General features: G+C 38.8%; 1 protein-coding gene across 4 annotated transcripts in view; it reads left to right on the forward strand.

The window, feature by feature from the left end:
* Positions 1 to 27,835, forward strand: part of uhrf2 (ubiquitin like with PHD and ring finger domains 2) — a 160,906-nt gene that overhangs the window by 102,014 nt on the left and 31,057 nt on the right. For all 4 annotated transcript variants that reach the window (XM_088629438.1, XM_088629441.1, XM_088629442.1 and 1 more), the window contains 2 exons: positions 7,965 to 8,183; positions 22,267 to 22,376. In XM_088629438.1, coding sequence (XP_088485564.1) covers positions 7,965 to 8,183; positions 22,267 to 22,376 — 329 coding nt within the window. The remainder of the gene's footprint in view (positions 1 to 7,964; positions 8,184 to 22,266; positions 22,377 to 27,835) is intronic.

The following is a 27,835-nucleotide window of genomic DNA, read 5'->3' on the forward strand; positions in this document are numbered from 1 at the left end:
GGTTGTAAAGACACTGAACCTTTCTTTTTTGTCCCATGTGCCTTCTTAATTCTTAAAATCTAGTGAGGTTTTGGCCAGGTAAAAGTAAAAAGGTAGCATAAAGGATTTTGTTTTCTTAATGTACTGTATAAGGTTTAGCACCTTATATAAGTATGCTATAGGAGTTAGACTTTGATCCACAAGTGGAATCTCAAGGAGATTCTTTTTTTTTTTTTACTATTTTGGTGTTAATTTAAAAGCAGTTGATATTTTTATAATATGTGGCTTTGATCTTTTCTTCATGGAGGTCCTTTGAAAATTTTATTTTTAATATGTACTGACATGGTCTTCCCTTTACATAGTAGAATGCAGGCTGAATATGAATCTTAATCAATCCTTATTCTTCATTTCTGTGTTATACGGAAGAACATGAGAATGATTACAGAGAAGAGGATGCCTTTCGGCCCATCTCACGTGTTTGCTCTCTAGTGTATTATCACTTAGTGTTTTGAAATCTCATTCATCAATTTCTTGAGAGAAGTCAAGACATCAGTTTTGAAAACATGGCTGTTCCATACTCTTAACCCTTTGAGCAAAAAGTTGCCTCAGTTTTATAAGCATCTCCTCATATTTTCCAATTCTACTTCCTCTTCCTCCACTTCCTCTAGTGCTTATTCTGAAGAACTTTGTCAAGTCATTTAAATATTTTGAATACTTGAATTAGGTCCCCTTTCAGTTTTCTCACTCCCAAGGCTAAAAGTATCAATAAAAATAGTTTTAGCCTGTTAAAATAGATAGGACAGATTTTTGGACAGATTCCAGAGCACCAATATTTTTGTTATTAATGTTGTGGCCAACATTGTACATAATATTCTAAATGAGGTCTTACTAATCCATTATACAATTTTAACATAACATCCCTTGATTTGCATCCTACAATGTATCTAAATTTAACTATATATTCTGTCGTTTTATTGCTTTCTGACATTATTTCAAATTTTTGAAGATGACAATGATGTCAACATAAACACTGAAATCATTTTTTATTGGTGATCTCATGATAGTATCATCTACAAGTTTTTACTTTTACATTTTAATTCAAAAAGTGTGAAAGATTTTGTTATTACAATAAATGATAAGAAAGTGAAAGTAACATTTACATTATTACATCACAGACTGATACAGTGAAAGTGGTTGTTGTGGAAGGGTCTCTTCCCAGGAGACTGTATACCTCTGGCTGGAGGCACCCGGGAGGCATCCTCACCAGATGCTCAAATCACCTCAACTGGCTCCTCTTGATCCAGAGGGCAGCGACTCTACTACAAGGTCCTCCTGGACTGCAGAGCTCCAGCAGCCCTCCAGTGAAACCTCATTTCCACTCCTTGTACCTGTGGTCTCATAGACCCTGAGGTCTTAAAACTGTATTTTCTAAACTGTACCATAAAGAGACCACTTTTTTGTAGTTAAGATACAGTAACTCCATAGACTTTAATCTGGCAATTTCCTGGCTGATGCTATGCCAACCAATCCTAAAGTTGCTTAGGAGAAGCTAGTGTCATGATTATTACCAGTTCCAGTCTGGTCCAAAGCCCAATCTATATTGTCCAGCATGTAAAGCCCATTCAGTGCTCTAGAATTACTTTCTCTTGAGGATTCTTCAATATACTCTAAGACGAAACTAAAGTCTCAGATAAAACAGCAATCATTCTCATTCATTATGCTTTGTTTGTTTCAGCTGTGAGCTGCTTTTGCCTTAGAAGAGGTCAATGAGTTTTATGTGAGCAGTAAAAAGCTTTTGCTCTGCAGAAAATAGATGGAGGACATTGTTTTGAACCTTGCCTCACTTTATTCTCCTCTTACCACAGAGGAAATAAGTCTGCCAGCAATGTAAGTTCATAGAAAGTGCATTTGTGTCTACTTCTGTGGAATAACATTGATATTCTAGACATGCAGAAAGGAAAAGTACAGTCTGGGTGAAATAGTGTATGAATTTTGAAATGGATGTGTAGTTCTAGTGTTATATACAGTGCCTTGCAAAATTATTCGAACCGTTCAAATGGTGTCCAGTTTTATTGAATTACAGGTGATGTCATTAAAGTGAATATTTTTAATCAAACCCTGAATGCAAAAACTAAAATAAGTTTTGTTTAAAAATATTCAGTTTTAAAATTGTATATACAGTACAGTATAGAATTTGCAAATTCAACTAAAAGAGCCAGTATTGAAAGATGGGTGAATATGTTTGCACTTGTGAAATGCCTTTTAAATTGTCTTTGCTAGAGGTTTATGAATGTTTGAATGAGTATCTGTCCAAGAAATAATGCTTTTTCATTAGAGAAAGAGAGGGATTCACTTTCTATTTAGAAGGATGGTCTTCATTGTTCCAGGAGCTGCAATCTCATATTTTTCATTCTGCAATCTTCACTATGTCTAATGTTGCCTGGGCAGGTTGTGTGTAAGGTTGTCTAAATACCCAGTGTATAATAGTTTATTTTTCAGGGCTAAACCAAAGAAATTGGCTTCTTCTGTTTTCTGTTTTTCGAAAAAACAGCTATTACTATTTTGAAGAACAAATGGAATATTACAGATGACTGTGTTTTCTGGGTCAATATTTGCCTTCCAAATATCCTAGTAATCAACTTTGTCGATGTTCTTCATAGAGTGAGCTTGACCTGTGTCCTATGCTATCATGTGAAACTTGTTCCGTTGTCTCATGTGTCTGTTCCAGACCAGAATAGTGCTTGCTCACACATGGTGCTCCTGCTGAATGATGACTCTGGTCGTAGTCTGGCTGCATTGCAGCTAAAAGGATGTTGGTGTTGGACAATTCTGCTTTCCCTTCCCCTGGCATCATTGGATCCTGGCTTTTTATATATTATTTATGTAGAGCTTTCTGTTTTCTGGGTTCATGATGCCAGGTGGAGGAATGAAAAAACACTCTTCGTAGGGGAGGGTTATATTGTTTTGTGTGGTTTTCTGTATTTGATTTGTTGCATTCCGGCTTAAAATGAAAAATATTTTTTTTAATAAATGTTATTTTAAAATATATTTATTTATTTTAAAATATATAAAATAGCATATACATGACTGTACTATATTAATGCTGTAGATAGGCCTGTAGCAATTCAGTCCTTCTCCTTCAGTTTTCTGAATATTGAAGGGCAGGGTTTTAGCTTCAACTTTTCTGTCTTTTATGATCCTCATTAACCTTGTATTTCAGGGTCTGGAACTATGTTAATCAAATATCTTCTTCTTGTGATTTTCTTTGTGATTGGCTTGATTTTTTGATTTTTTTAACTGCATGCAGTATTTTTGCTTCCCTTATATAATCACAAAAAGACTATTAAGAGATTGATATGTGTTTTCAAGCTTTTCTGTTTAAGAGTGTTGTATTGGACAGTGCGGTGTTTCCTGGTCTCTTAGGAGTTCAAACTGTGACCGTACTATATTAATGCTGTAGATAGGCCTGTAGCAATTCAGTCCTTCTCCTTCAGTTTTCTGATAATTGAAGGTCAGGGTTTTAGCTCCCCTTCTAATAAGAAGAACCACTAAAAAATGGATGGATGACATCTAGTGCTTTTATTCTATCACAATGATCAGCAAGATATTGACTGTAGCAAGAACAATCTGATGAGCTTAGTCAAAGTACAGTTGCCCAGATATAGCAGCTGTGCAAAAGAGGTCAATAACTGATGTCAGGTGGCATTTGCCTGGATCTAGACAGTAAAACTTTGGTGTACAGACTAAAATCACATTTGCACTGCATTAAAATTGGGGCTTTATAAACTTCACAAAAATTCACTAGATTCTAGATTTTGTATACTATTATTAGTTTATTTTGACTAAAATTACAGAAGTGGAGTTTAATGATTAGATAACATTGTTTGCTTTTCTGTAAACTGATCTTTTGTACAAGACTTTTTAGTTCATGAATCCTGTGTAATAAGAGCCTTAATTAAATTGTAAGGTACAAAGTGAACTGTGATTTCCGTATTGGGGGAAAAAAGAGCATCTTCAGGGCAGTGAAATCATATTGTGTTGGACCTTCTCACATCAGTTTGTTGCTGACTTGTATTAATTTCACAGTATCGAGTGATGCCAAGTGACAAGGCTCTGCTCAAGATTTGAATTCTGCCCCTGGCAGTATTTCTCCACATATCATGTGAAGAGTGGGCTGTTTTCCTTGGCATACTTTTGATTGGACTTGGTTCAAGGCTGTGTTTGGCGTTTCTCCTGAAATGTGAAATATCTTGAAAGCAAGTCAATGCACTTTTTCTAAAATTCTATGGAAGTAGGTAATCTATATCATTATAGGTGGTTAATGCACTTTGATCCACAACTCTTGAACATTTTAAGTTTTAAATAATAGTCTGTATTAGATTCTCACAATGTACTGTGAAACTTAATACAATGATTTAATTTATGGTCAACAGAAGTCAAATTGAGTGAGATTATGATATGTGGGATCAAATTACAGTACAGTAGCTGAAATCTTAAAACAACCCAACATCTAGTTTTGTCGAGCTATCTTATTCTTTAGCTAATGTTTTCCATGAGTTCTGCATTTAACATACTTTAACAGAGGAAAGCCAATTTGCTTGCTTACAGTGTAGTTGTATCACATCTGTAACTTCTTGTATCACATCTGTAAACCAAAAAATTGTAACACCTGGGTAAATGAGGGACAGCATATTGTATATTGAATGCAAGTGCTCCAAATCCAGTGTGGTTAATATGTTAATTAAGCAAATTGAATCCTGTCATGCTTAGTAAGTTTATCATGTATACAGTATATTCTGGACAGGCCTGAATTGCCTATAATTATGGCTAAAATGGCTGCAAAAGGAGACTTCAGTGAGAGAGGTGATTGTTGGAGTGTATTTGGCAGGAGCTTCAGTGACCAGGACAGATTAACTTGCTAATGAATGGAGAACAGTGGGCAGAATTGCGTACTCCAGGAATATGATTCCTATGCATTAATTTGAAGTGCAAGGCAAAACAGGTAACCAGCTACAGTTCAAATGACCGTATATTTCAAGGTGGGGAGCAAGCAGCCATCTTCATCAAAAACAGATGGAACAGGATACTATAGTTGGGTTGCAGTACACAGACTGTTCATCGCAACTGGAAATACAAGAGCACAGGAAAAGGAGCAGTGGAAAGCTGTCATATGATCAGATGTATCATCCTTCATGTTCTCACCAAACAGACGGGCACATGCATGTTAAAAAGCTAAAGAACTCTACAGCTCTGAGTGTTATGTTCCAGCAATGAATGATTCTGATCACACTGGACAACCCTCAAGTGGGACCCCAGAAGGGGAGCTACACTACACCGGCAGTCCCAGAGGGGATTGTACCCGAGTGGTATTTTGCCAGGGGGAGGATCCCTCTACCACATAACCAACTCTGGTCCACACACACTAACTCACTCATACAGTGGACACGAAAGCCCTACTGTAACACCCTAGCAGGATGCTGTCCCTTTAAATCTTTCGATTATCTCATAAAGCTCCGTTTCTCTCTCAGTCTCCTCACAGACTGACATTCTCACTCTTTTTCTTGCAGGCTATTCCTCCGATAATCCCCTCCGGAACTGTCGTTGTTCTCCACCCCATCACGGGGTTACTGCAGTGGCTAATCATTCTTTGTTCATTCATATGCGGCGGCATGCTCTAACATCACCCCGACTAGTAGCGTCTCACACCTGCAACTGTCACGCTTCAGCCCGGCTCTCTCACAGCAGAGCCTCCGCATTTCTCCACTCACCACTGCAGTGACAGCAAGACCGAGGTCCCACTTTAAACCACTTCTACACCTGCCGCTCAATAACTTATTTACATCAGGTGTGGTTTCCATGGCAACACGTCTCCCTTAATCCAGGGATCCGCCCCCCCAGACCAGACACTCCCTGCATTGTACCACAATATATTTAATTGGGATTTTTTTACTTTAATTGACACAAAACATCCTATAATGTCAAAGTGAGAAAATATAAATTAATTCTAAGTATTAATTATATGTTTAAAATTGTAAAATTGCTTTGCTTTGGCCTGCATCTTATTTTGAAGGTTGTGTAAATGTATATTTAGGTGGGTAGTTGCGTCGGCATGCATAGGCTGCAAAGGAATAAGTAATAGGTTTATTCCATGCTGAAAAAAAGAAGAAAGAAAACAAAATGTTTCGGCCGTGGAGCCTTCTACAGGTGTGAGAAAGACAAAGCAGTAAGCAAAGGTAATGTAGCATAGGAGAACAAAGGCTGGAAGAGAGGAGGAGAGAGATGCAGGAGCAGTGGACAGAAAGAGAGGCCAATCAAGAGGTGTGAAGTCAGAATAGGCGTAGAGAGGTGTGAAATGAAACCTGCAATGAATGGAGAAAATATAGAAGAAAAGTAGTCTGTCGTTAAGAGAAGGGGGAAGATGTGATTCTACGTGCAGGAAAATTTTGGTTTCTGTAGTCTTTCTGATGTATGAGTTTGGAAAACTGTCTTTGACGTGTTTGAGAACACAGATGGAGAAATTAGAGTGGTCATGGCCGTCAGAGGTGAAATGCGAAACAGTGGGCTTTGAGAGATCTTTGATCTTCACAGCCCTAACATGTTCTCTGAAGCGGTCTCCGAGTCTCCTTCCTGTTTCTCCAATGTAGATGGCTGGGCATTTACTGCAAGAGATACAGTAAATAAGGTTGCTGGAGGTCCAAGATGCCATCTGGGTGATCTGGAATTGTCCTGAGGGGCCTTGAGAATGAGTGGTGTTAGATGTGTACTTGCAGGTGATACAGCGAGCTCTGTTGCAAGGGAAAGTGCCTGGTGTGGATGGTTGCTGAGGGCGGTCAAGGGAGCTGTGAACAAGAAGGTTACGCAGATTAGGTGGTCGGCGATATGAGATGATGGAGCGGTCAGAAAAGAGGGCCTCAATGGAGGGATCATCCTGTAGGATGGAAAAGTTGTCATTCAGTCCTGGGGATAGGAAGTGTGTTGGGGTGGTAGTGAAGCACCAAATGAATGCAGTTGTTACGGCGGGAGTTCCTGAGTTCCTGAGTTGTCGTTAATAGTCCTGGGGGTAGGAAGTGTGTTAGGGTGGTAGGGAAGCACCAAAGGAATGGGGTTGTTACGGTGGGAGTTCCTGATTGGGTTGATGGTCCGAGGGTTTTTTTTGGCTCGGGCAAGGGCCCTGTCAATAACACTGCTGGGGTATCCTCTGTTGATGAAAAAGGAGTACATTTTGAGGGCTTAGTTCTGGAAGTCGATGTCGTCGCTGCATAATTGTCGTAGCCGAAGGAACTGTGAAAAAGGGAGAGAGATTTTAGTGTGTTTGGGGTGAAATGAGCTATACAGGAGATAGCTGTGTGAATCCGTGGGTTTGTAATAAACCGAAGTTAAGTCGGGGGTAGTTGATGGAGAAATTGATGTCTAGAAACGGAAGAGTAGTGGGAGATATGTTAACTGTATATTTGAGGGACGGGTGGAAGTTGGTGAAATAATGCAGAAAGCACGTGGCTGCACTGACGCAGTCATTAATGTATCGCTTGTAGAGGTCAGGGACATAGCCAGTGTAGGAAGAGAATAAGCGTTCTTCTACCCAGCCAACAAAAATATTGGCATAGCTGGGTACCATTCTGGTGCCCATGGAAACTCTACTCACCTGTTGGTAAAAAAGGTTATTGAATGAGAAGGCATTTAGTGTAAGGAACAATTCTGCAAGGCGTACCAGGGTGTGGGTGGGTGGATACATTTTAAATGTATATTTTAAGAGTTGTGGAGATCTGTAACAAACTATTAGACAATGTTGTTAAAGCTGATATGCTGAATTCTTTCAAGATATGGCTGGATAACATCGTCAGTTCAATAAGCTGCTGGCAATCAAAAGGGCTAGATAGGTTGAATTGCCTCTTTTCAGTTATTAATTATATAATATTATATTATTATATTTGGTGCTTAGATATAAACCTTTATTTTACTTCTGTGTTTTCTCCCTTCCTCTCCAGTTATCCTGAAAATGGGGTTGTCGAAATGTGTGCAAATGATGTGAGGCCTCGTGCTCGGACCCTGCTGAAGTGGGATCATCTACGAGTTGGCATGGTTGTCATGGTAAACTACAACATTGAGATTCCAGAGGAAAGGGGCTTCTGGTTTGATGCGGAAATCACCTCTTTGAAAGAGATCTCAAGATCAAACAAGGAAGTCAAAGTGAAAATCCTATTAGGGTAAGAATTTATACAAGACACTTGTTCTGATCTGGTATTTTGGGACTACTTCAGCTGTTCTGATTTTCTTCACATCTGTAAAAAACAGAAGGAGCCAGTACTGTTAGGAGTAAAAGCACAAATGTAAGTGCATAAAGTAGTATGTATTTTAAGATTATTAGATTATATCAAATTTAATTTTCACAACCACTTTTGTAACAAAGTTACTGTTTGCACGCATACAGTTTACTGTACTTAGCTTAGTACTCTCTTCCAACATGCCAAGTGAAATTACATTAGAAGGAGTCCCTTCAACAATCTGTTTAAATGCACGTTTTCACATTTTTAGTAGTCAGCTTATGACATGGTTTAAATGAGTCCGATATACTGCCCAATACTTATACCTAATGCCACCCATTTGTGTTTAATTCAACGTACTGTTCTGTATGATAATACCCTTTATTTGGCAATGTTTATATCATTTGTTACAAAGATGAATCATAGAATGATACTCTCCAAAATGGCCCTGCAGGGTTCAGAGAATAGCCTTCTTTTCACAGTAATTGTAAATACAATTGAAAAATGATTAGGTTTACCGATGCACATTTCATGAGTTTCACAGAACAAAACATATTGTAGCAATTTTGGGTTCACATGGGTATGCACCCTCGCCGCTGCCGCCTCAGGTCAGCCCCCCACCGCTGACACAAACCCAGGCCTCCAGCGTCACTCAACAGGGGACCAGCCAGCTGAGCTAAAGGGAAATCTCCTGTCAGCCCGACGGCTGAGGTCCCTGCTATTCACAGGGAAGGGCTGTGATGTCACCGCGCTGGCAATCCGACTCGCACAACCTGTAATGTCGGCTGTATGCTTATACTCTCCTCCCATTAATTCGCCTTCCTCGGTGAAGGGCTATCCCATCCTACTCTCACACCAATGTAGTATTTTCGGGTTCGGTGAGGATGGACACGGTGACTCAGACATTCGTTGAGTGAAAAATGGCCCTTTATTTTTCAGTACAGCCAGCACAGCACCCCCGCGCCCGCGTGCCAGCAGAGAGAGGGAGAAAGATAGAGTGAGAGTGAGAGAGAGAACAAGCAAGTGCCAGGGAGAGCAACACACTCGGGCCTATTCAGGTTGTTACACAGGGATAGGGTGGCAATTGGGTACAAGTATAACAGGGGTGCGAAACCAGGGAACTATTTACAAGAACCTGGGCGATTTCACCAAACTGTACGCCTGTTTTGCAGTGGGTCAGCTGCACTGGTCAGCGGCTTTCCTAGTCCCCGCCCTGACCACTACTACTCCCATCCTGCCCCTCGCCACGTACCCCAGACGGGCGCTCTTCAGCCACAGTGCCAGGCGAATGCACCACAATATTCATACTAACCTTTTTCTGTTATCTCTGTGTTACTGCAAAACCAATAGTAATACACATAATATAACAAATCATCATTCCAAAGAAATCTGCAACCACCTGGGTTACTGAACAACACTATTCTTGAATTAAGATTCTCCTTGGTGACAGGTAATGTGACAAGAGAACCACCACCCCTGGGGGATTAAAAAATCCCATTTTTTATGTATTCTTCCTGATGCATAGTCTGTTTTAGTCATATGTTTTAAAGATTCTTAATCTGTTTTTGTCCTGTTACTAAACAAAACAAGAAATGGGAGTGGGAGGCTACCAACAGCGAAAGACTATTCCAGACTATTTCAACAGATTCAGCATGTTGTGTGTGTAGTGTGTAATATGCTTGATATGACATCTGCAAGAAGGTTATGCCACTATCCAAATAGAATGTATTATAATGCTTTCACAGATTGTAGCTGGCTACTCACATTTCTTTTACCAGTATTGCAGTGCCGTCTTCAGTTCTGTTATACTAAAGCATCTCCACCCCACAAGGTATATATGATATGTCCACAGTCACATTCTGCATTTAGTGCTTTATTTCAGTTCAAAACAATTTGGTTCCAAAAAAAAAGTAAAACATTTATAAAAGAGCATGTTCTGTTGTGATCAGTTCTGGAACGTAGTGCCCACCAAGTGAAAATTGCAATAAAAAAGATTCAACTTACTGTAGATCTTCTGGTGACTAGTACCTTTTAAAGCAAAACCCAGTGGACATCAGTTTGTCACAGCAGTATTTTTAACAAGACAGTTTACATTCTGCTGTTAATCATTAGATGTTAATTGGTGGGTTGTTTGAACTTATTCATACCAATAAATACCACTAATAAAAATGTGCTTTTAGTACTTGACTGGATCTGAATTTAAGTAAATACGATGCTTATTTTTCCTGATTCATTTCTAAAGTTGTCTCATCTGTTCTGTTTGATTGAATGATTTAATAGAATTGAGGAATGAGAGTATTTAAATTATATTATTTAAGATCACCTTAAACTCTGTTCAGGCCAATACAGTAATTATATCTCTTACTTGTATTATACTGTATGTACTGTTATGGGAATGATCAAAACTAAATTATAGGATCTTATACATGTGAATAGTTTCTTAGGGGCTAATTAGTGGATATTTAGAAAAGGAAGGCAATGTGTAACAAACGAGTTACAGCGGTCATGGTCATGCACGAGCATATGTTCATGTATATTTAGATTTCAGAAAGCTTTTGAAAAAGTTTCTCGTAAAAGATATTCTCAGGTGGGAGGCAGTAGGCTTCAGGGTAATGCATTTATTTTGATTGTGAACAGGTAATTATATACAGAATACATATACTGTAAGGGATTAATGCTCAGATTGGGATGATATAATTAATGAAATATTACTGGGTTTTGTATTCAGTTCATGACACTTCCTAATATATTTCAATAATCCATATTCGGCTAAAATATGATAGTGGAGTTTGCAGATTATTTCAAATTGTGGTGATTAGTAAACTTTATAGAAGCTGCAAATGAAGTCTGAAAACATTTAGACAAAATTCATCACTGGGAAACCACCCGCAGATGGTGTTCATTAGAATGTAAGTGTGTGCAGTGTTTCCCAAACTGTAGTATGTGCTCAGTGTCTTCATGGGGTATTTTGAGAGATATTTTGTAATGGGAGATTGAATATTTATTTTTTCCATTATTTCATTTTTAGTCAGTTGCTTTTTTACTTTAAACTGATAAGAAATTTCCAACTCACTATACTTAATTTTTTAAAAACATTTCTGCACATGTGGTGACCTTGGTTTTTCTCCTTGTACAGTATATAAAAAATAATTTATGAAGGTTATGTACAAGAAAACATTATCTTTCCTGGACAACAGCTGAAGAGGCTTTTTGTCTGTTTGATAACATTATCAATGGTCTTGGAAATATTGGGTCAAAATATTTTGGAATTTTACCATAATCACAAGAGTTGCAAGTTTAGCCTTTAAAAGCAAAATTAACAATTGCATGTTCTTAAAAAATGCCTTAACTAGCAAATCTTAATAATTTGTAGCTGTGTAAAAGAAGTGGTCAGTTTTTCATTGTGTTGTTTTTAAATAAATATACAAATAAAGGGACTTTGAAACATCGGACCCATCTTTGAAGCCACATATTTAAAAAAGGTAGAATCAGAAACTTCCTGTATTACCAGACCATTGTTGTACTATCTATTTTATGAAAAGCAAATTTGCAAACGTCACAAAGAACCAGGAAATTGTTTTCTAAAGGGGTACTATGTACCGAGTTGACATAGGTAGTTCATAACACTTTTGCAAAACAATATTGGAACCTCTACAGTCTCACACATCACACATGCACAGCTCGGAATTATTTGAAAATATTTTTATTTTCACATTAATTATTGAATATACAGTATATCTTAGGAAATCTGTCTTTTTCCAAAACCATGGTAGAATTCTGGAAGTGGGTGCTATTGGTGGTGGCTGTGTAGTAGGTCATCACACAGCACTTAAATTACTGTAACTAAGTTTCTAAGGTGTTTCCTCAATGTTCAGCATGAATGAGCATGAAAATGCCACATGCCTTTTCCCATCATTTCAAAATCATGAATAATGTGCATGTTGAACTGTTATCTAATCAGCTATGACAGGCATATATTTGTGCATAGCAGTGTTTTCAATGGGAAAACTATTGATTACTTTATTTCAGGGAAGATAATTGTACAGCATTGTGGTCTCTGATTTGTTTCTCAAAGAGACAATGTTTCACAATAAAAGCTGTTATCATTGAGAGCATTCGTAACATAAATTGTAGCAGCTGTCTGGTGATGTCAACTAGAAAATCTAGAGCAGCCAGCCAAACAGAATCACTAAGCTTATTGACTTGTTTTTTTTCTGTGCAGAAATTGGTTTAACTCAAGTTAATATGAGTGCAAAAAATGTTTCAAAACTGAAGTGCCAAACACTGTCACTCATCTCAGTGGTAAATCGTGTCCACATAAAGTAAAGGAAGTATTGAAATTATCCGTGATTGAGTGCTCAAGACATGTGTACTTGTGTACTAATCACATTATCCATTTTATGTCCACCAGAATGTTTTGCAAATTAAAGCTTAGAAGGTCCGTCATTTATTACACCACACAATGTATTCCAAGGCAGTCAGTTTGAAGTTTTGAATCACAGTTAACATGGTTTAAAAAAATTCCACAGGGTTTTGTTGTTCTACTGTAGAAATGCTCTTGAGATCCAGGAGCTGAGGCATCCCTCTGTGTCAGGTGAGTATCTGGTGTGTAGACTCGACAAGCCAGCCCTCTGAGTCCTTTCTGAGCACTCAGATGTCTGAGTAAACTGGAGGTAATTACTACAGATGGGGTCTGCCTTCTGCCACAAGGCTGAAGCCCAGACTACCGCCTTACAGGATTATATTATATAGACCACCTTGGACAGATCAGACCAGGAAATGGAGCCGGTGCAGGAGCAGGGAACTGTGCTGGTACACCAGCAGGGGCAGGGAACTGTGCAGATTCACAGGTGGGAAGTTGAAACATGTCCTGGAACAATATAGGTGCTGTACAGGACTCCACAGTTCAGCTGCAGTGGTTCCAGATGTTCCTCTTGGTAAATCAGGAGAAACCGTGCTGGGTGGCCATGCACTGGTGTCTGCAGCATCTCCAATGTCTGGCTTTGTTATTTCTGTCTATCAGTTGATGGCAGGTGGCTGAGAAAACCTGCAGTACTGGGTTCAGGTGGGGTCAGATGGAGTCGAGCCCCTTGTGCAAATGCAGTGATCCCCATGGTAACCGAGGACTGGGAGCTCGGGCATAACACTTCATAACTTCTCGTTAGCTCTTGCCTGTGTTTTATTTGCTTGAAGAAATAAGCTTACCTAAAGATAAACTTCCCTTGAGCTATTTTGCCTTTTATGATTGATCTGTATACATAGAAATTAAAAGATGATTTTTGTTTTATTTGATAGCGCTTTCTCGCATTCACCTCTTTCATAATTGCCACTGTTTCCTGACAAATTATATACACATGCTTGCTTTTGCTTTCTGTTGAAAATTAGACTTTTCCATCATTCATGGATTTTCTAACTCTCATTGTCAACTTTATGCTGTTGTTATCAAGTGCTATGGAATTAAAGTCCAGAAAACAAAGATCTTCTCATGTACAGTATGTGTTACAATTAAAGAAACAAGAACCACTTCCTGCCTTAAAATATCTTAAGCTGACATATTTTGAATTTTGAATACAAGAATGCGGGGACCTGATTCAAAATCCTCAAAGGTATTGACAAACAACCCAATGGACTTTTTCCAGAATCAACAGTGAAATAATAACCAAACAACACAAGTGGAAATCATGAGGAGAACATGAGGTATTTGTATGCAGAAAGAATACTGAGAATTGAAGCCAATAGATACCCTGTCTTCTTTTAACAAATTGAATCCTCAGATAAGTACTAGCAATCAAACATGCCAGATGTCTCTACTCATTTGTAGAACTTCTTGCATGCTTATGGATGAGACCTTCAAAGTTTTTCTCACATTCTTTCTTTAGCTTTCTTACAACATTGTCCTTAAGCCTGTCTTTAAAGACGTTTTAGAATTCATTGTGATCTGTTTTGTTAATTGAGAAGTTGGCTGGAAATTAAATGAAACTTCTCTTCAGGTAAGATTTGGTCAGTTCTTCAGAACAAAATAATCCATATGAAGGACAGGAACCAATTAAGGCACACAGATCTTTTCTAATGCCAGTGTCTTTTATGGTCAGAATACATTAGATTAAGCTACAGCCTTCAGAAATATTCACCCCCTTGAATTTTTTTCACATTTTGTACACCTCAAAATTTTAACACATTGAAATATTTTTTCCCTTTAATAACACAATAAATTCAACACATCAATCAAAAAATATTTTGTATTCATTGCTACGGAATGAAAGACATTTCTTATTTGCAAAAGTATTCACCCCCCCCCGCTCCGAGTCAAAACTTTGTACATAGTCCTTTAGCACCAATTACAGCCGTGAGTCTTGTCTGAGTGGGTATATCTGTGTAAGCTTTGCATATTTAGATTGGGGAATTGTTGCCATTTCTGTAAATTTGCTCCAACTCTGCGAAATTAGATAGAGAGCGTCGGTGGACAGCAATTTTTAGGTCATACCACAGGTTTTCAATTGTATTTTCAATTGGACTTTCTATAGGCTCCGTGACACATACAAAACATGATTAGAATAAATGTGAGTGTGAGGAAATTCTGCTTATTATGCCTGTTGTAACAGAAAGAATAAGGTTCTGGATCCCGAGATGAAGTTAAACGAATGAGTTTATTGCATGCAAGGAACAATAAAGCCACGTCTTGTTTCCCGCAAGAAACAACAAAACTGAAGTATTGTTCAAAGTGCTGGTACAAACTTTAGGTTTATATATCCTTTCCTTGCCGCTTCTGACGTCACTCGTTATTATGGTAAAGGGGGGAGGTCACGTGTTGGCCAGTTTACAGCTTTTTGGCCAAATGGTCAGGGATTAAGTCCCCAGGGGGTTTTCTAGCTCTCCTAGCTCACATCTGAAATCCTTATCAGTTCTCCCTTTCCTGCCATAAACTTCTGTTGCTTAGAAGTCTAATCTTCAAGCAGAAAGGACTTAATTTAACCCCCATCTTTACTTTTACTTCATGCCTTAAAAGAAACTGAAAATGGCAAGTCTAAAAATTGTCTGCAGGAGGCTTATGGTTGTGTAAAGATCTTGTACTGATCCCAGCTTTCATGGCCTTTGACACTCTGCTCCCTTTGGAGCAAAGGGAATCATGAGAGAAATACAGAATTACGTGTCACCAGATGAAGTGTCAGAGGATACTGTCCCCAGTTGTGGTGCTGACTGAAAATGGAATTGACAACAGCCCTCGAAGCTTCTTCTGTGTTTGTAGCAAGAATACCTTGAAGCTAAGGGTGAACTAAGGATGGTACAAGTCAGAGTCTTTGGTCCTGGTTTCACTCCTCCTGGCATGTTTTTCAGGATTCTGGCCACTGTGATGCTGCTGGGGGTGCGGTAGACCTTGAGTAGGCAGGTTTTGAGACAAAGCTCCTTGAGACAGAAATACATTTAATGGGAGATTTATTTGTACACACAATATTAGCAACTCTATCACAACCATTAGCAACAATAACAAACAAAGAACAAAAAAAAACAAAAAACCTACAGTAGCTCATGAGTGGAGCTTCTATCTCACTTATTCGTCTACCTAAGTACTAGGGATTACTCTGCCCCCGATCTGATACATTTAAAGAAAATGGGGCCCAGAGTCTGTCTTCCTTCATTTCATTCTCTTTTAGTTTGGATTTATTACTTATTACTATTTTTCCTCTCTTTCTGTTTTACTTTCTTAGTTTCCTTATTCTCTTTCATTTTCCCTTTCTCAGTCATCCCCTTGTTTTAGATATTGCTCCATTTACTTCTGTCTTCATGGTACTTCTCTCGACACACGTACTGTAACACAGTTTCCAAATAATATACAACCAACTGACATTCTCTGCTTATGTTACCGATAGCTCTTCGCAGTGCCTCACTTCAGTATAAACTTCCAGTAGTCTAGATGTCTTTCAAAGACAACTAGAAAGAAGGTTGTTCTACTCACATGTCAGTGTCGCTTCTATTAATCCTTTCTCCTGGGAATTAATGCAGTCAGCAGCAGGACTCGCATACAGATGCAGCCATTCAAAACAAGCGGGGTATGCTGTGAAAGAACGCGGTGGGCGTGTCGCAGTATACCGCGCTGTACCATATGTAAATTAGATTATGTTAATAGTATCCGGAATCACCTTGTAAAACCAGCAGGTGGAGCTAATAAAACTTAACCTCTCCTGTACAGCATTTGAGCTGTCTCCAGAAAACACCCAGTTTCGAATCCTGATCACTGCTGAGGGACAATCTTTTTTCAATTAAGAATTTAAGTTGTATACTCTTTAGACTTTTAAATTAAAACTGTGTATTACAGCATGTTAATCATTATACATTAAAAACTTGGTAAATTTTATGAAAGCAAGATTGCTTAGTTGGACAAAAGTACACAGCCTACCACCTTTATCATAAATATTTTAATTATGCAGAAATATTTTATGTATCAAAGTCTTTACCGAAGATATTACTAATAGCATTAATAATGAATGACCTTGGACAAGCTGTAAACTCAAAATATTACCCTGGTCCACATTCTTTGTAACCGTCTTTGTAAATGAAAAGACTTAATTTTTTCATTGACAAAAAGTAACACCACAGCATTTCATTGGTCCAATCACGCATTTGTTTCCAATCATACAAAGTATGCCTTTCACATGCTCATAAAAGATATTAATTTAGGAACATAAACATATTACTGTATGTAAACTGTACTGTATATTGCTGGTCTTGGTAGTTTCAAGAAAAAATACACACCAGTATTCCATTTCTCCCTAAACATTTTAAGCATCAAAGTCTTACATGTGGTTATTTCATAAACGTTTTTACGTGCTCTTTCTGACCATATTACTGTACGTTTATATACTTTGTGAAAATTGATCGTTTTAACCTTTTCTGCAAATACGCTTAATTTCGGATTAAACAAAAGCATACTTTTAGAATTGGATTAATAGGGAATATAATATGGATTTGCATTTCTAAATAAATTAATAACAGTATTACTATATTCATGCACTTTTGCACAAACAGTAGTATAAGACTTTTCATTGATATGCACTTGTCACAGGAGTGCCTCATGGAGTGACTGACTGATAACCTGGAAGTTGAGTGTTCAAACCCAGCTGTCACCCGTACAGAAGGAGCACGTAAAAGCGTTTCTGAAATAACCACATGTAAAACTTTGATGCTTAAAATGTTTAGGGAGAAATGGAATACGGGTGTGTATTTTTTCTTTAAACTACCAAGACCAGCAATATACAGTTTACATAATATGTTTATGTTTCTAAATTAATATTGTTTATGACCTTCAGATGCATTATGCTCCTCTTCTTTTTATGCTCAGCTACTAAAATTTCCCTTTAGTTGTAAAATTCCATCTAAATATTCAATACTAAGCGGATTAAAACGTGCACAGTAAAGAGATTAAATGATTCAATGTTTCCACTAGCGACCAATGCACCACGAGTGCCCGTGTCGGTCATTTTGGCCAGCCAATCACTCATGTACTGCGGTACAGCGCGGTGGCGCAGGCGTAGTTGCCCGCAGTACGGGTTTGTACTGCAAACTTTGAATGGCTGCATCTGTATGTGCCTAGTTCTAGACATGATGTCACACCACCATCTTACATCTTTGATTCTGTATCGATCCATGTTTGTGTGGTTAAAGGATTTCAACCCTAGAGAAAAACCCTAATACCGAGGACAGGGGAGAGTGTGAAGCAGCAAAAAATAGGCTGGGGTAAATGGGCTAATTGGGAACTGTGCTGGAATTCAAGGTGGAATGACGAGTGCTCCGGGGGCTTGGCGTAACATTACCCCTGTCCCCAGGGGTGGCTCCCGACGCCCCAGAGGATCGATTGGAGAGACGCCAGTGGAAATCAGCAATCGTTTGTGGATAGTTTGGTCAGAACAGATGTATCTACCTGGTGGGCCAACATAGAGACATACAATGGCATGTACAGCAGCACCAGCAGCCGTGGTTGCAGCAGGCTATAATGTAATGTGTGAGATTGACTCAGCATCTGAACATGGGATGTTCCATAAGCTAGGGGCCCCGTAACTAAAGGCTTTACCGCCAACTGTTATTTTATTAATTCGTAGAATATGAAGAAGACCTGCATTCTGTGATCTAAGCAGGCGAATTGGATGGTAAACATTAATAAGTTCCATTAGATAGGCAGGTGCCTGTCCTCTGAGAGCCTTGTAAGTAAGTAGAAGGATTTTGAAGTCCACCCTGTACCTGATAGTTAGCTAATGAAGAGAGCTAAGTATGGGGGTTATATGGTTATATTCTCTGCTCCTAGTAACAATTCTAGCTGCTGCATTCTGAATTCGCTGTAAGGTGTTGAAAGAGTGGTGGTTGCTCCCTGATAGTAGGGCATTGCAGTAGTCTAACCTGCTGTATACAAGAGCATGTATTCATTTCTCTGTGTCTTGAGTGGAGAGAAACTGCCTTAGTTTTGCAATATTTCTTAACTGTAGGAAGCATGTTTTAGATACTGTTTTAACATGAGAGTCAAATGAGAGCCTTGTGTCTAATATGACGCCTAGGTTACGTGCTTAGTCTTTGAGGCAAATTTTTAAATCCTCTGAGTTAAGTGCTGAAGGTTATAGAAAAAATCTTGTACAGACGGCACCTGGATCTCTGGAAGGGTATCCAGGAAGAGAGAAGAGGGTTGGTAGCCAAGAGAACACTGAAACGGAGACAAACCAGTGGCAGAGGTGAATAGGGAATTGTGGGCATATTCCGCCCAGGGGAGTAGGGAAACCCAGTTGTCCTGCATGGAAGAGATGTAAGCTCTGAGAAAAGTCTGAAGTTCTTGATTAGTACGTTCTGTTTGCCCATTAGCTTGAGGGTGGTATGCAGAGGTCAAGGAAACAGAGGCTCCAAGAGCTTTGCAGAAGGCATGCCAGAACTTGGAAACAAACTGAGGACCCTGTCCCTGGGGATTCCATGGAGTCTGAAAACATTCTGAATGAAAAGGTTGGCCAGTTCCTGTGCAGTGGGCAAAGAGGACAGGGGAACAAAATGAGTAGATTTCGAGAACCGGTCGATGATAACTAGGACAGTGTTGCAACCCTGGCTGAAAGGGAGGTCAGTGACGAAATCTACCGAGAGGTGGCTCCAGGGGCGCTCCGGACTGGGTAGAGGTTGAAGCAATCCAGGGGTCTTAGTCCGAGGAATCTTGATTCTGGCACAGATAGTGCATGCATGGACGTAGTGTCCAATGTCCTTCTTAATTGTAGGCCACCAGAAGTCTCTAGAAATCAACTCAAGAGTTCGTTTAATACTGAAGTGTCCTGTAATCGGGAGTTGTGTACCCACTGAACGACTGCAGACCTGACCAAGTTGACCATATAAAGTCTTTCCAGGGGACACTGCGGGGGTATGGGGTGGGCCTCCAGGGGCGCGTCTTACCATCTGTTCAATATCCTATCTTACGGTAGCCAAAATCCTGCTGGGCAGGACGATGTGCTCCAGGGGTTGTTGCACATTAGGAGGTTCATGGAGGTGCGATAGGGCATCCGCTTTGAGATTCTTGGTACCTGGGGTGTAGGTAATTATGATATTAAACCTTGAGAAAATTAAAGACCACCTTGCTTGCCTGGGACAAAGACGTTTAGCTGACTGAAGGTAAGACAGGTTCTTATGGTCAGTGAGAATGAGAAAAGAGTGTTGTGCCCCCTCCAACCAGTGTCTTCATTGTTCAAGGGCCAACTTGATGGCTAGGAGTTCACGATCTCCGACATCGTAGTCCATCTCAGCCACGGTCAACTTTTTTTTTTAAAAAGCACAAGAATGCAAGATGCCTTTGTCCCCGTGGTGCTGAGAGAGAATGGCCCCGACACCGTGGCCCGAGGCGTCAACTTCAACAACAAAAGGAAGGGTGGGATCCGGGTACTTCAGAAGAGGAGCAGAGATAAAAAGGCCCTTTAAGCGTCGGAAGGCGTCATCGGCTTGAGGGTCCATTTACCCTGTTGTGGACAGACACATTTTATAGGCAATAAAATAGATACTGGACTAGAGTTTCAGTTTGAATAGACAAATACCAAAGAAGAAACTAGTAGATTCCTTTCAAGAACCGTTGTTGACATTTATCAACCTGGCACACAAGAAAATTAGGATATGTGCCTAGGAAATATGGATAAAATGTAATTAAGCACTTACAACTTACAAAGAGAGTCTGTATACAGAGACCAGGCTATCTTCAAGTGGTCACCATATATAATGAGTGTCAGGTTTAAACCATTTCATAATAAATGCATGATTTGTAGGAGACAGCAAATGTTATTAGATGCAAGATTTTATTTTTTTAATAAAAAGCCTGTAATACAGTGTAGGTGTTGTTGATGAAGCCATGTTGAAAAACAAGAAACTTTCAAATTTAACATTATTGTGCTAGAGCACATTAAGACTGATCAGTTTGCACAAATCTTCCTGTTGTTATGCTGTCTGAGATGTCACTGAATGTAGAAAAGGGTGCATTTTCATTCTCTTTTTTCATGCTATAGACCTCACTTTTACCAGATAAGTTACCTGAGAACAAATTCTTGAGTACAATGAGAATCTGAAGAGTATTGATTTATACAGTGAGCAATCTGATTGAAGTTCTTTGCTCAAGCCTCCAGTAGCTCTGCTATGACCCCTAAGCAGCCCTAGCAGATTTTATAGAACATAAGATCAGATGGCAGTTTTTCTAACTTTGTAGTCCATTATTAATTCTAACTCTATTTAAGTGCTATATAAATGTATTTGATGTGTTGGTGTGTGAATTCTGTTTAAAAAGTATGTAGCAAGATTGATGTTTTTTTTAAACTAAAGATGCCATATATTTTCATACTCAACAAACTATTCCAGTGACAGAAAGACTATTTGTATAATTTCATTTGAATATTCGCATAGTTTGTACCTTTTCCCAGTTAGGAGAATGGTAAAAAGGTGCCAAAAATAAATATTTAATTCTTTCTGGAATGCAAGAGGAAACATTTCACCTTTCCTTATTAGCAAAACACAGCCAGCAGCCATATCACCCTGCAACTCACAACTGGCAACACACTGAAGCTAAGCAGGTGTGAACCTGGTCAGTACCTGGATGGGAGACCTCCTGGGAAAAACTAAGGTTGCTGCTGGAAGAGGTGTTAGTGGGGCCAGTAGGGGGCGCTCACCCTGTGGTCCACGTGGGTCCTAATGCCCCAGTATAGTGATGGGGACACTATACTGTAAACAGCGACCGTCCTTCGGATGAGATGTAAAACCGAGGTCCTGACTCTCTCATTAAAAATCCCAGGGCGATTCTCGAAAAGAGTTGGGGTGTAACCCTGGCGTCCTGGCCAAATTTCCCATTGGCCCTAACCAATCATGGCCTCCTAATAATCCCCATCTCTAAATTGGCTTCATTACTCTCTGCTCTCCTCCCCACTAATAGCTGATGTGTGGTGAGCGTTCTGGCGCACTATGGCTGCCGTCGCATCATCCAGGTGGATGCTGCACATTGGTGGTGGTGGAGGGGAGACCCCATTACCTGTAAAGCGCTTTGAGTGGAGTGTCCAGAAAAGTGCTATATAAGTGTAAGCAATTATTATTATTAATTATTACTTTGCTGTGTGTTTATTCTTAGCTTTTCATGAACACTTTAGATCACCACAACATTTTTATTCTAATTATACATATCACAGGGTGATAGCAGTTTTGTCTTTTGACTGTTCCTCCTTGTCATAGTGACTTAGCTCTTTTAGCAACAGCAACTGGTGAGCAACAAACGTGTGTTTACCAGTCATAAAAATTAAATTGAAGAAGTGTTTTCTGTAATCGTTATATTTCCCTAACATTCCCTCTTTGCCAGGCTTCAGAGCAGAACAGAAAGTGATATGATACCAAAATTGAACAGTACAGGACACACTAGGAAATAAAAATAAATTAAAAGGCAAACATTTTAACCACTCATTTAAGTTCTCTTAAAGTCAATTATGTTATTACAGTTTGTAGTGAAGTTTGCAATTGACATATGGTGTTTCTCTGTTTTGCATTTCAGAGGCCCTGATGATGTCATTAGTGACTGCAAGCTCCTCATTGTGGAGGAAATTTACAAGATTGAGAAGCCAGGGGCACCACCATTGACATCTGCTGATGGGCAGTTTAAACGTAAGCCTTCAGGGTGTTGTTAAAGAAACTCGTGTACTATAGAAAAGTGAGTAGCACTTTTTTGAGAATTTACTGTTGAAAGATAAGTCAATCCCACAGCCAGTAATAAATTAATGACACTAATGTATCACAGAGTGGCTGTGGCATGTCTGGAATCACATAAAATCATGCCAACATCCAAAGTGAAAATGGAGTGTTGGTTGCAATTTACACATTGAATTAATAAAGGACAGAGTGTTGTCTTGCCTTTATAAACTATTTTGGTTGCTGTCCCAGAAATAAATTTTAGGTTTTGCATTTATGCAGGGAAGTCCAGGATGCCCTGTTGGCATTCTCTCAGGCTGTTTAATTCAGCTTTCATTTTTCATTTTACTTTTGCTGTTACTGCACAGGACAAGAGATTAACCCTGCTTCTGTCCACAGATAATATGATCATACAGTGGAAATTCTATAGTTGTTTTTCCAGTTCATTATAAAATAATTAAATAATAATATATATTTTTTAATTGATGGATTCATTGCAATTCATTGTAGATGTATTCATTGCAAAATTCCATTATTTTTTTAATATTACAGTATACTAATCAATTAATTTAGGTCACAGATTAAAAAGAAAAGAGTGCTTAATATAACCAATTTTTAAAATTTTGTACACAGATGCTTCTGTACCTGTAGCTTATTACAATATTTACATGCTTTTGAGCTCATACCAAGGTCAGCATAAAATTGATTAATGATTCTGAAACATTCAAAACCCTGTTAGAGAAAGAAACAAAATATACACTATTAGAATACTACTAACTAAAACAATAATAAAGTCTATTCCTAAATTGTTGTAACGTCTGTCACATTTTGTTGTTCTTTTGTGCATTTCAGAACACTAAAGAAATATTAAATATGTCCAGAATATGTTTGGAAGGAACACACCCTCTGATATTTTATAAATCACTTTTATAATCTAGGCACAAACAAGAACAGCATGCTTATGATCAAAAACAAACTCAAAAGACCTTGCAAACAAACCCAGTCAGTGGTTTTCTCAGTGATCCTGCTTGCACCTGGTAAAAATGAACAACTGTAAATGATAATTCACTGAAAAACTGAGAGTGTGAGTTATGCAGATGTACAGTATATAGGTGAGGTAGCAGCTGAGGTATGTAGATGCATGCTAAAGAAGACTTCATCTTTTTCAGCTACTGGAAACCTTTTTATGACAAAGCCCATTTGTATAAATTGTATTAGAAAACAGTTGATTACTTTTGAATAAGATGAGTACCAGTAAGAATCTACAGTGAAATTAAAAAATATTTAAGCATGAATGCAAGAAATTCTGGAAGCCAAATAATCAGAAACAAAAAGCAAGAAATAGAAGCTCTTGATTTAGCATATGATTATGACATAATTGAAATCACAGAAGCATGGCTGAAAGATTATAACTGACAGCGGAATATGGATTTTGTACCATACTCAATACACTATAACCTTTTCCATGTTTTTTAAAACTGTGGTGCTGGTCCTGAAGAAAGATGGGAATCCAATTTTGTGTGGATTTCAGATCACTCAACAGCATCTCGACATTCGATACTTACCCAATTCCCAAAATTGTTTGAGAGACTAGGGAAAGGCACTTTCATCAGTACCTTCACCTTGTGTATGGAGTATTGGCATATACTGTATGCCAGTGCATCTATTACAAGCTTAGGTGCAGTTTTGCTACTGGGAGAGGAGGAGAATCAAGAACTCGTCTTATTCATTAGCAGGAAGCTCTTGCCAAGGAAGCCCAGGTATTCTGTGGTGGAGCTGGAATGCCTGACAGTTAAAGGGAACCAGGACACCCTTAAATCTATTGACGATCCAATGATTTTACCACATAAAGGATAATAATGCTCAGATTTATCAGTGGTATCTGTCTCTCCAGCCCTTCAATATCCAGGTCTAATACCCGGCCAGGAAAGAATATCAGGTTGTGGACTTCCTCTCTTGCGGTTTTGGACTTTCATTCCTGCGAGAATATTAGAGGCGGGGGGGGGGGGGGGGGGGTTATGGTCAGATGCTTATCCCTACAGCTTCATTATTCATTTTTCTATAATTAGAAACGTCCTCTTACGTTAAGGTTTAGTTGGGTGTGTTACATTCCGGGTATTGTCAGGAGTGTGAACTTGTATGTGAGCTTCTCAGATTCCCTAATATAGACATACAGATTAGTCCAGGAGTCTGAGTATACTACTGAATGAGTTAAAAGGTTAAAACCAGCAATTATTTTTTTTGTGCTTGAATCATCTACTTTTTTTTACATTTAATTAAAAGGTTAAAATCTATGTTCTTTTTGATTTCTCATTCAATCAAGAAAATCTTTCCTTAATATTTTAAAATATTTTTGATATTTTTTATTTTTCTTCCTTTCAAATTTGTGGGGAATTCGCCTCCACTGTTGGGACAGGGGCAATTTTTTCATGAGTCTCTCTCCCTTGATCATTGCAGGGGGACAACATCATCAAAGTAGGACCAAGCCAAAGAAAAGAATAGTGCAGTGGAGGCTAACACAGTATTACAACAGCAAAAGAAGAGTGATGTATGAAATGAGGTGTCTCAGACATAATAACAGAAAACTCGGGTGATGAAAGGGAAGTAGCTGTTATATTAAGTGATTATTTCACTCACGTGTTTACAAAATAAATAATTTACAACATGCCTCAGGATACCCCAGGACAAGGTTGTTTAAATATTATTATTAAAGAATCATCAAGATAAATCTCCAGGGTCTGATGATATTCTATCCATTGTACGTAAAGAAGATGTTCTTCATATAATGCTACATATTCATTAGCAAAACCCTTCCAGCAATTACTTTAAAGCAGTGTTGATAATAATTAGAAACTAGAAGATAATGTGTCAGTGGGGATTTAGGTTAAATAACTTGTTAGAGAAGTTTGAAAAGGCATCAGTAATCAACATATACATAAATAGATACAGTATATTGTATGAGAATATAGCATGAAATATTTAATATGTTAGAATACTTTCTCACAAATAGTAATTTCTTCATAGAAGATTCTAAAATTGCAAGCAATAGTCATTCAAGGAATGGGAACTGGTTAATAGAACGAAAAATATCAGGGATGAATTCTCGGGGTGTTGTAAAGAATCGAGTACCATAAGAATCAATAAACCACCGCTCTCCTTTATATCAATGATCGAGACTGTGGAATAGGTAGTAAACTAGTAAAGCTTACAGTTGATATATAACCTGTTTGGTTATATAGTTAAAGTGTAGAATTTAATTAATTAACAGAATTTAAATAAAGGGAATGTTGTGTTAAAATTGAACTATGCACTAAAAAGATCCTGTTTAGCATGCAGTGTACAGTAACAGTAAAACGTCTGAAGTCAGAAGTAGAAACAACATAAGAGAGCCTTCAATACCTCAAAAGAGGTACAGTGGTGTACAGTGATTGCCCCCCCTGTTGAAACATAAATCAACTGTGGTTTATCACATCTTTGGAAAGCTGAGTTCAATTTCTCTAGCCACACCCAGGCCTGATTACTGCCACACCTGTTCTCAATCAAGAAATCACTTAAATAGGCCCTGCCTGACAAAGTGAAGTAGACCAAAAGATCCTCAAAAGCTAGACATCATGCTGTGATCCAAAGAAAATCAGGAACAAATGAGAAACAGAGTAATTGAGATTTATCAGTCTGGGAAAAGTTATAAAGCCATTTCTAAAGCTTTGGGACGCCAGCGAACCACAGTGAGAGCCATTATCCACAAATGGTGAAAACATGGAACAGTGATGAACCTTCCCAGGAGTGGCCGGCCAACCAAAATTACCCCAAGAGCGCAGCAACGACTCATCCAAGAGATCACAAAAAACCCCACAACAACATCCAAAGAACTGCAGGCTTCACTTGCCTCAGTTAAGGTCAGTGTTCACGACTCCACCATAAGAAAGAGACTGGGCAAAAATGGCCTGCATGGCAGAGTTCCAAGACAAAACCACTGCTGAGCAAAAAGAACATAAAGGCTCATCTCAGTTTTGCCAGAAAACATCTTGATGATCCCCAAGACTTTTGGGAAAATACTCTGTGGACTGACGAGACAAAAGTTGAACTTTTTGGAAGGTGTGTGTCCCATTACATCTGGCTTAAAAGTAACACAGCATTTCAGAAAAGGAACATCATACCAACAGTAAAATATGGTGGTGGTAGTGTGATGGTCTGGGGCTGTTTTGCTGCTTCAGGACCTGGAAAACTTGCTGTGGTAAATGGAACCATGAATTCTGCTGTCTACCAAAAAATCCTGAAGGAGAATGTCCGGCCATCTGATCGTGACCTCAAGCTGAAGCGCACTTGGGTTCTGCAGCAGGACAATGATCCAAAACACACCAGCAAGTCCACCTCTGAATGGCTTAAGAAAAACAAAATGAAGACTTTGGAGTGGCCTAGTCAAAGTCCTGACCTGAATCCGATTGAGATGTTGTGGCATGACCTTAAAAAAGCGGTTAAGGCTTAAAAACCCTCCAATGTGGCTGAATTACAACAATTCTTCAAAGATGAGTGGGCCAAAATTCCTCCACAGCACTGTAAAAGACTCATTGCCAGTTATTGCAAACGCTTGATTTCAGTTGTTGCTGCTTAGGGTGGCCCAACCAGTTATAAGGTTTAGGGGGCAATCACTTTTTCACACAGGGCCATGTAGGTTTTTTTTTTTCCCTTAATAATAAAAACCTTCATTTAAAAACTGCATTTTGTGTTTACTTGTGTTATCTTTGTCTAATATTTCAATGTGTTTGATGATCTGAAACATTTCAGTGTGACAAACATGCAAAAAAATAAGAAATCAGGAAGGGGGCAAACACTTTTTCACACCACTGTACTTTTTATCTGGAGGAAGCTGCATAGTCATATTGTATCAACTTGTAACTCTCTTAAGGCCTTCTCTCTGTAACTTTTTGTACTCTGGCATTTTTAAGTTAGAGTAATAGCTGGTCCCTATGTTCTACACTCTAAAGCAGGGGTGGGGAACCTTTTTTCTGCCAAGGGCCATTTGGATATTTATAACATCATTCGCGGGCCGTACAAAATTATCAATTTAAAAATTAACCTGCTTTATTTGGCCAAACATTTAATTAACTCACCCCTAATGTAATGGCTGGAACTGCCTCTCTTTGGTGAGGCGTGTGATGTTAGCTGGTATTGATGATGTTGCTACTCGCAACTGCTTTTCCAGGTTTGCGTCGGTCAGTCTGGAGCCCAGTCGATCAAACAGCCACTTGCTATCATTGAGTTCCCTGACAGGTTTTCCCTTCACCTCCATGAACTGCTTGACTTCAGTTCTTAAAACACAGTGTGTTAACACTCTCACAACGTGTACACTCCCAGCCTGCCTGGCACTGACTGCCCTCTGACTCACCGCGATACAGGCAGACGGGCCGCGGGCAGCCGGCGAGAACCATGCGTGT

Source organism: Lepisosteus platostomus, chromosome 4 (assembly GCF_059453375.1).
Source record: "Lepisosteus platostomus isolate fLepPlt1 chromosome 4, fLepPlt1.hap1, whole genome shotgun sequence".
In the NCBI taxonomy this organism is placed as follows: domain Eukaryota; kingdom Metazoa; phylum Chordata; class Actinopteri; order Semionotiformes; family Lepisosteidae; genus Lepisosteus; species Lepisosteus platostomus.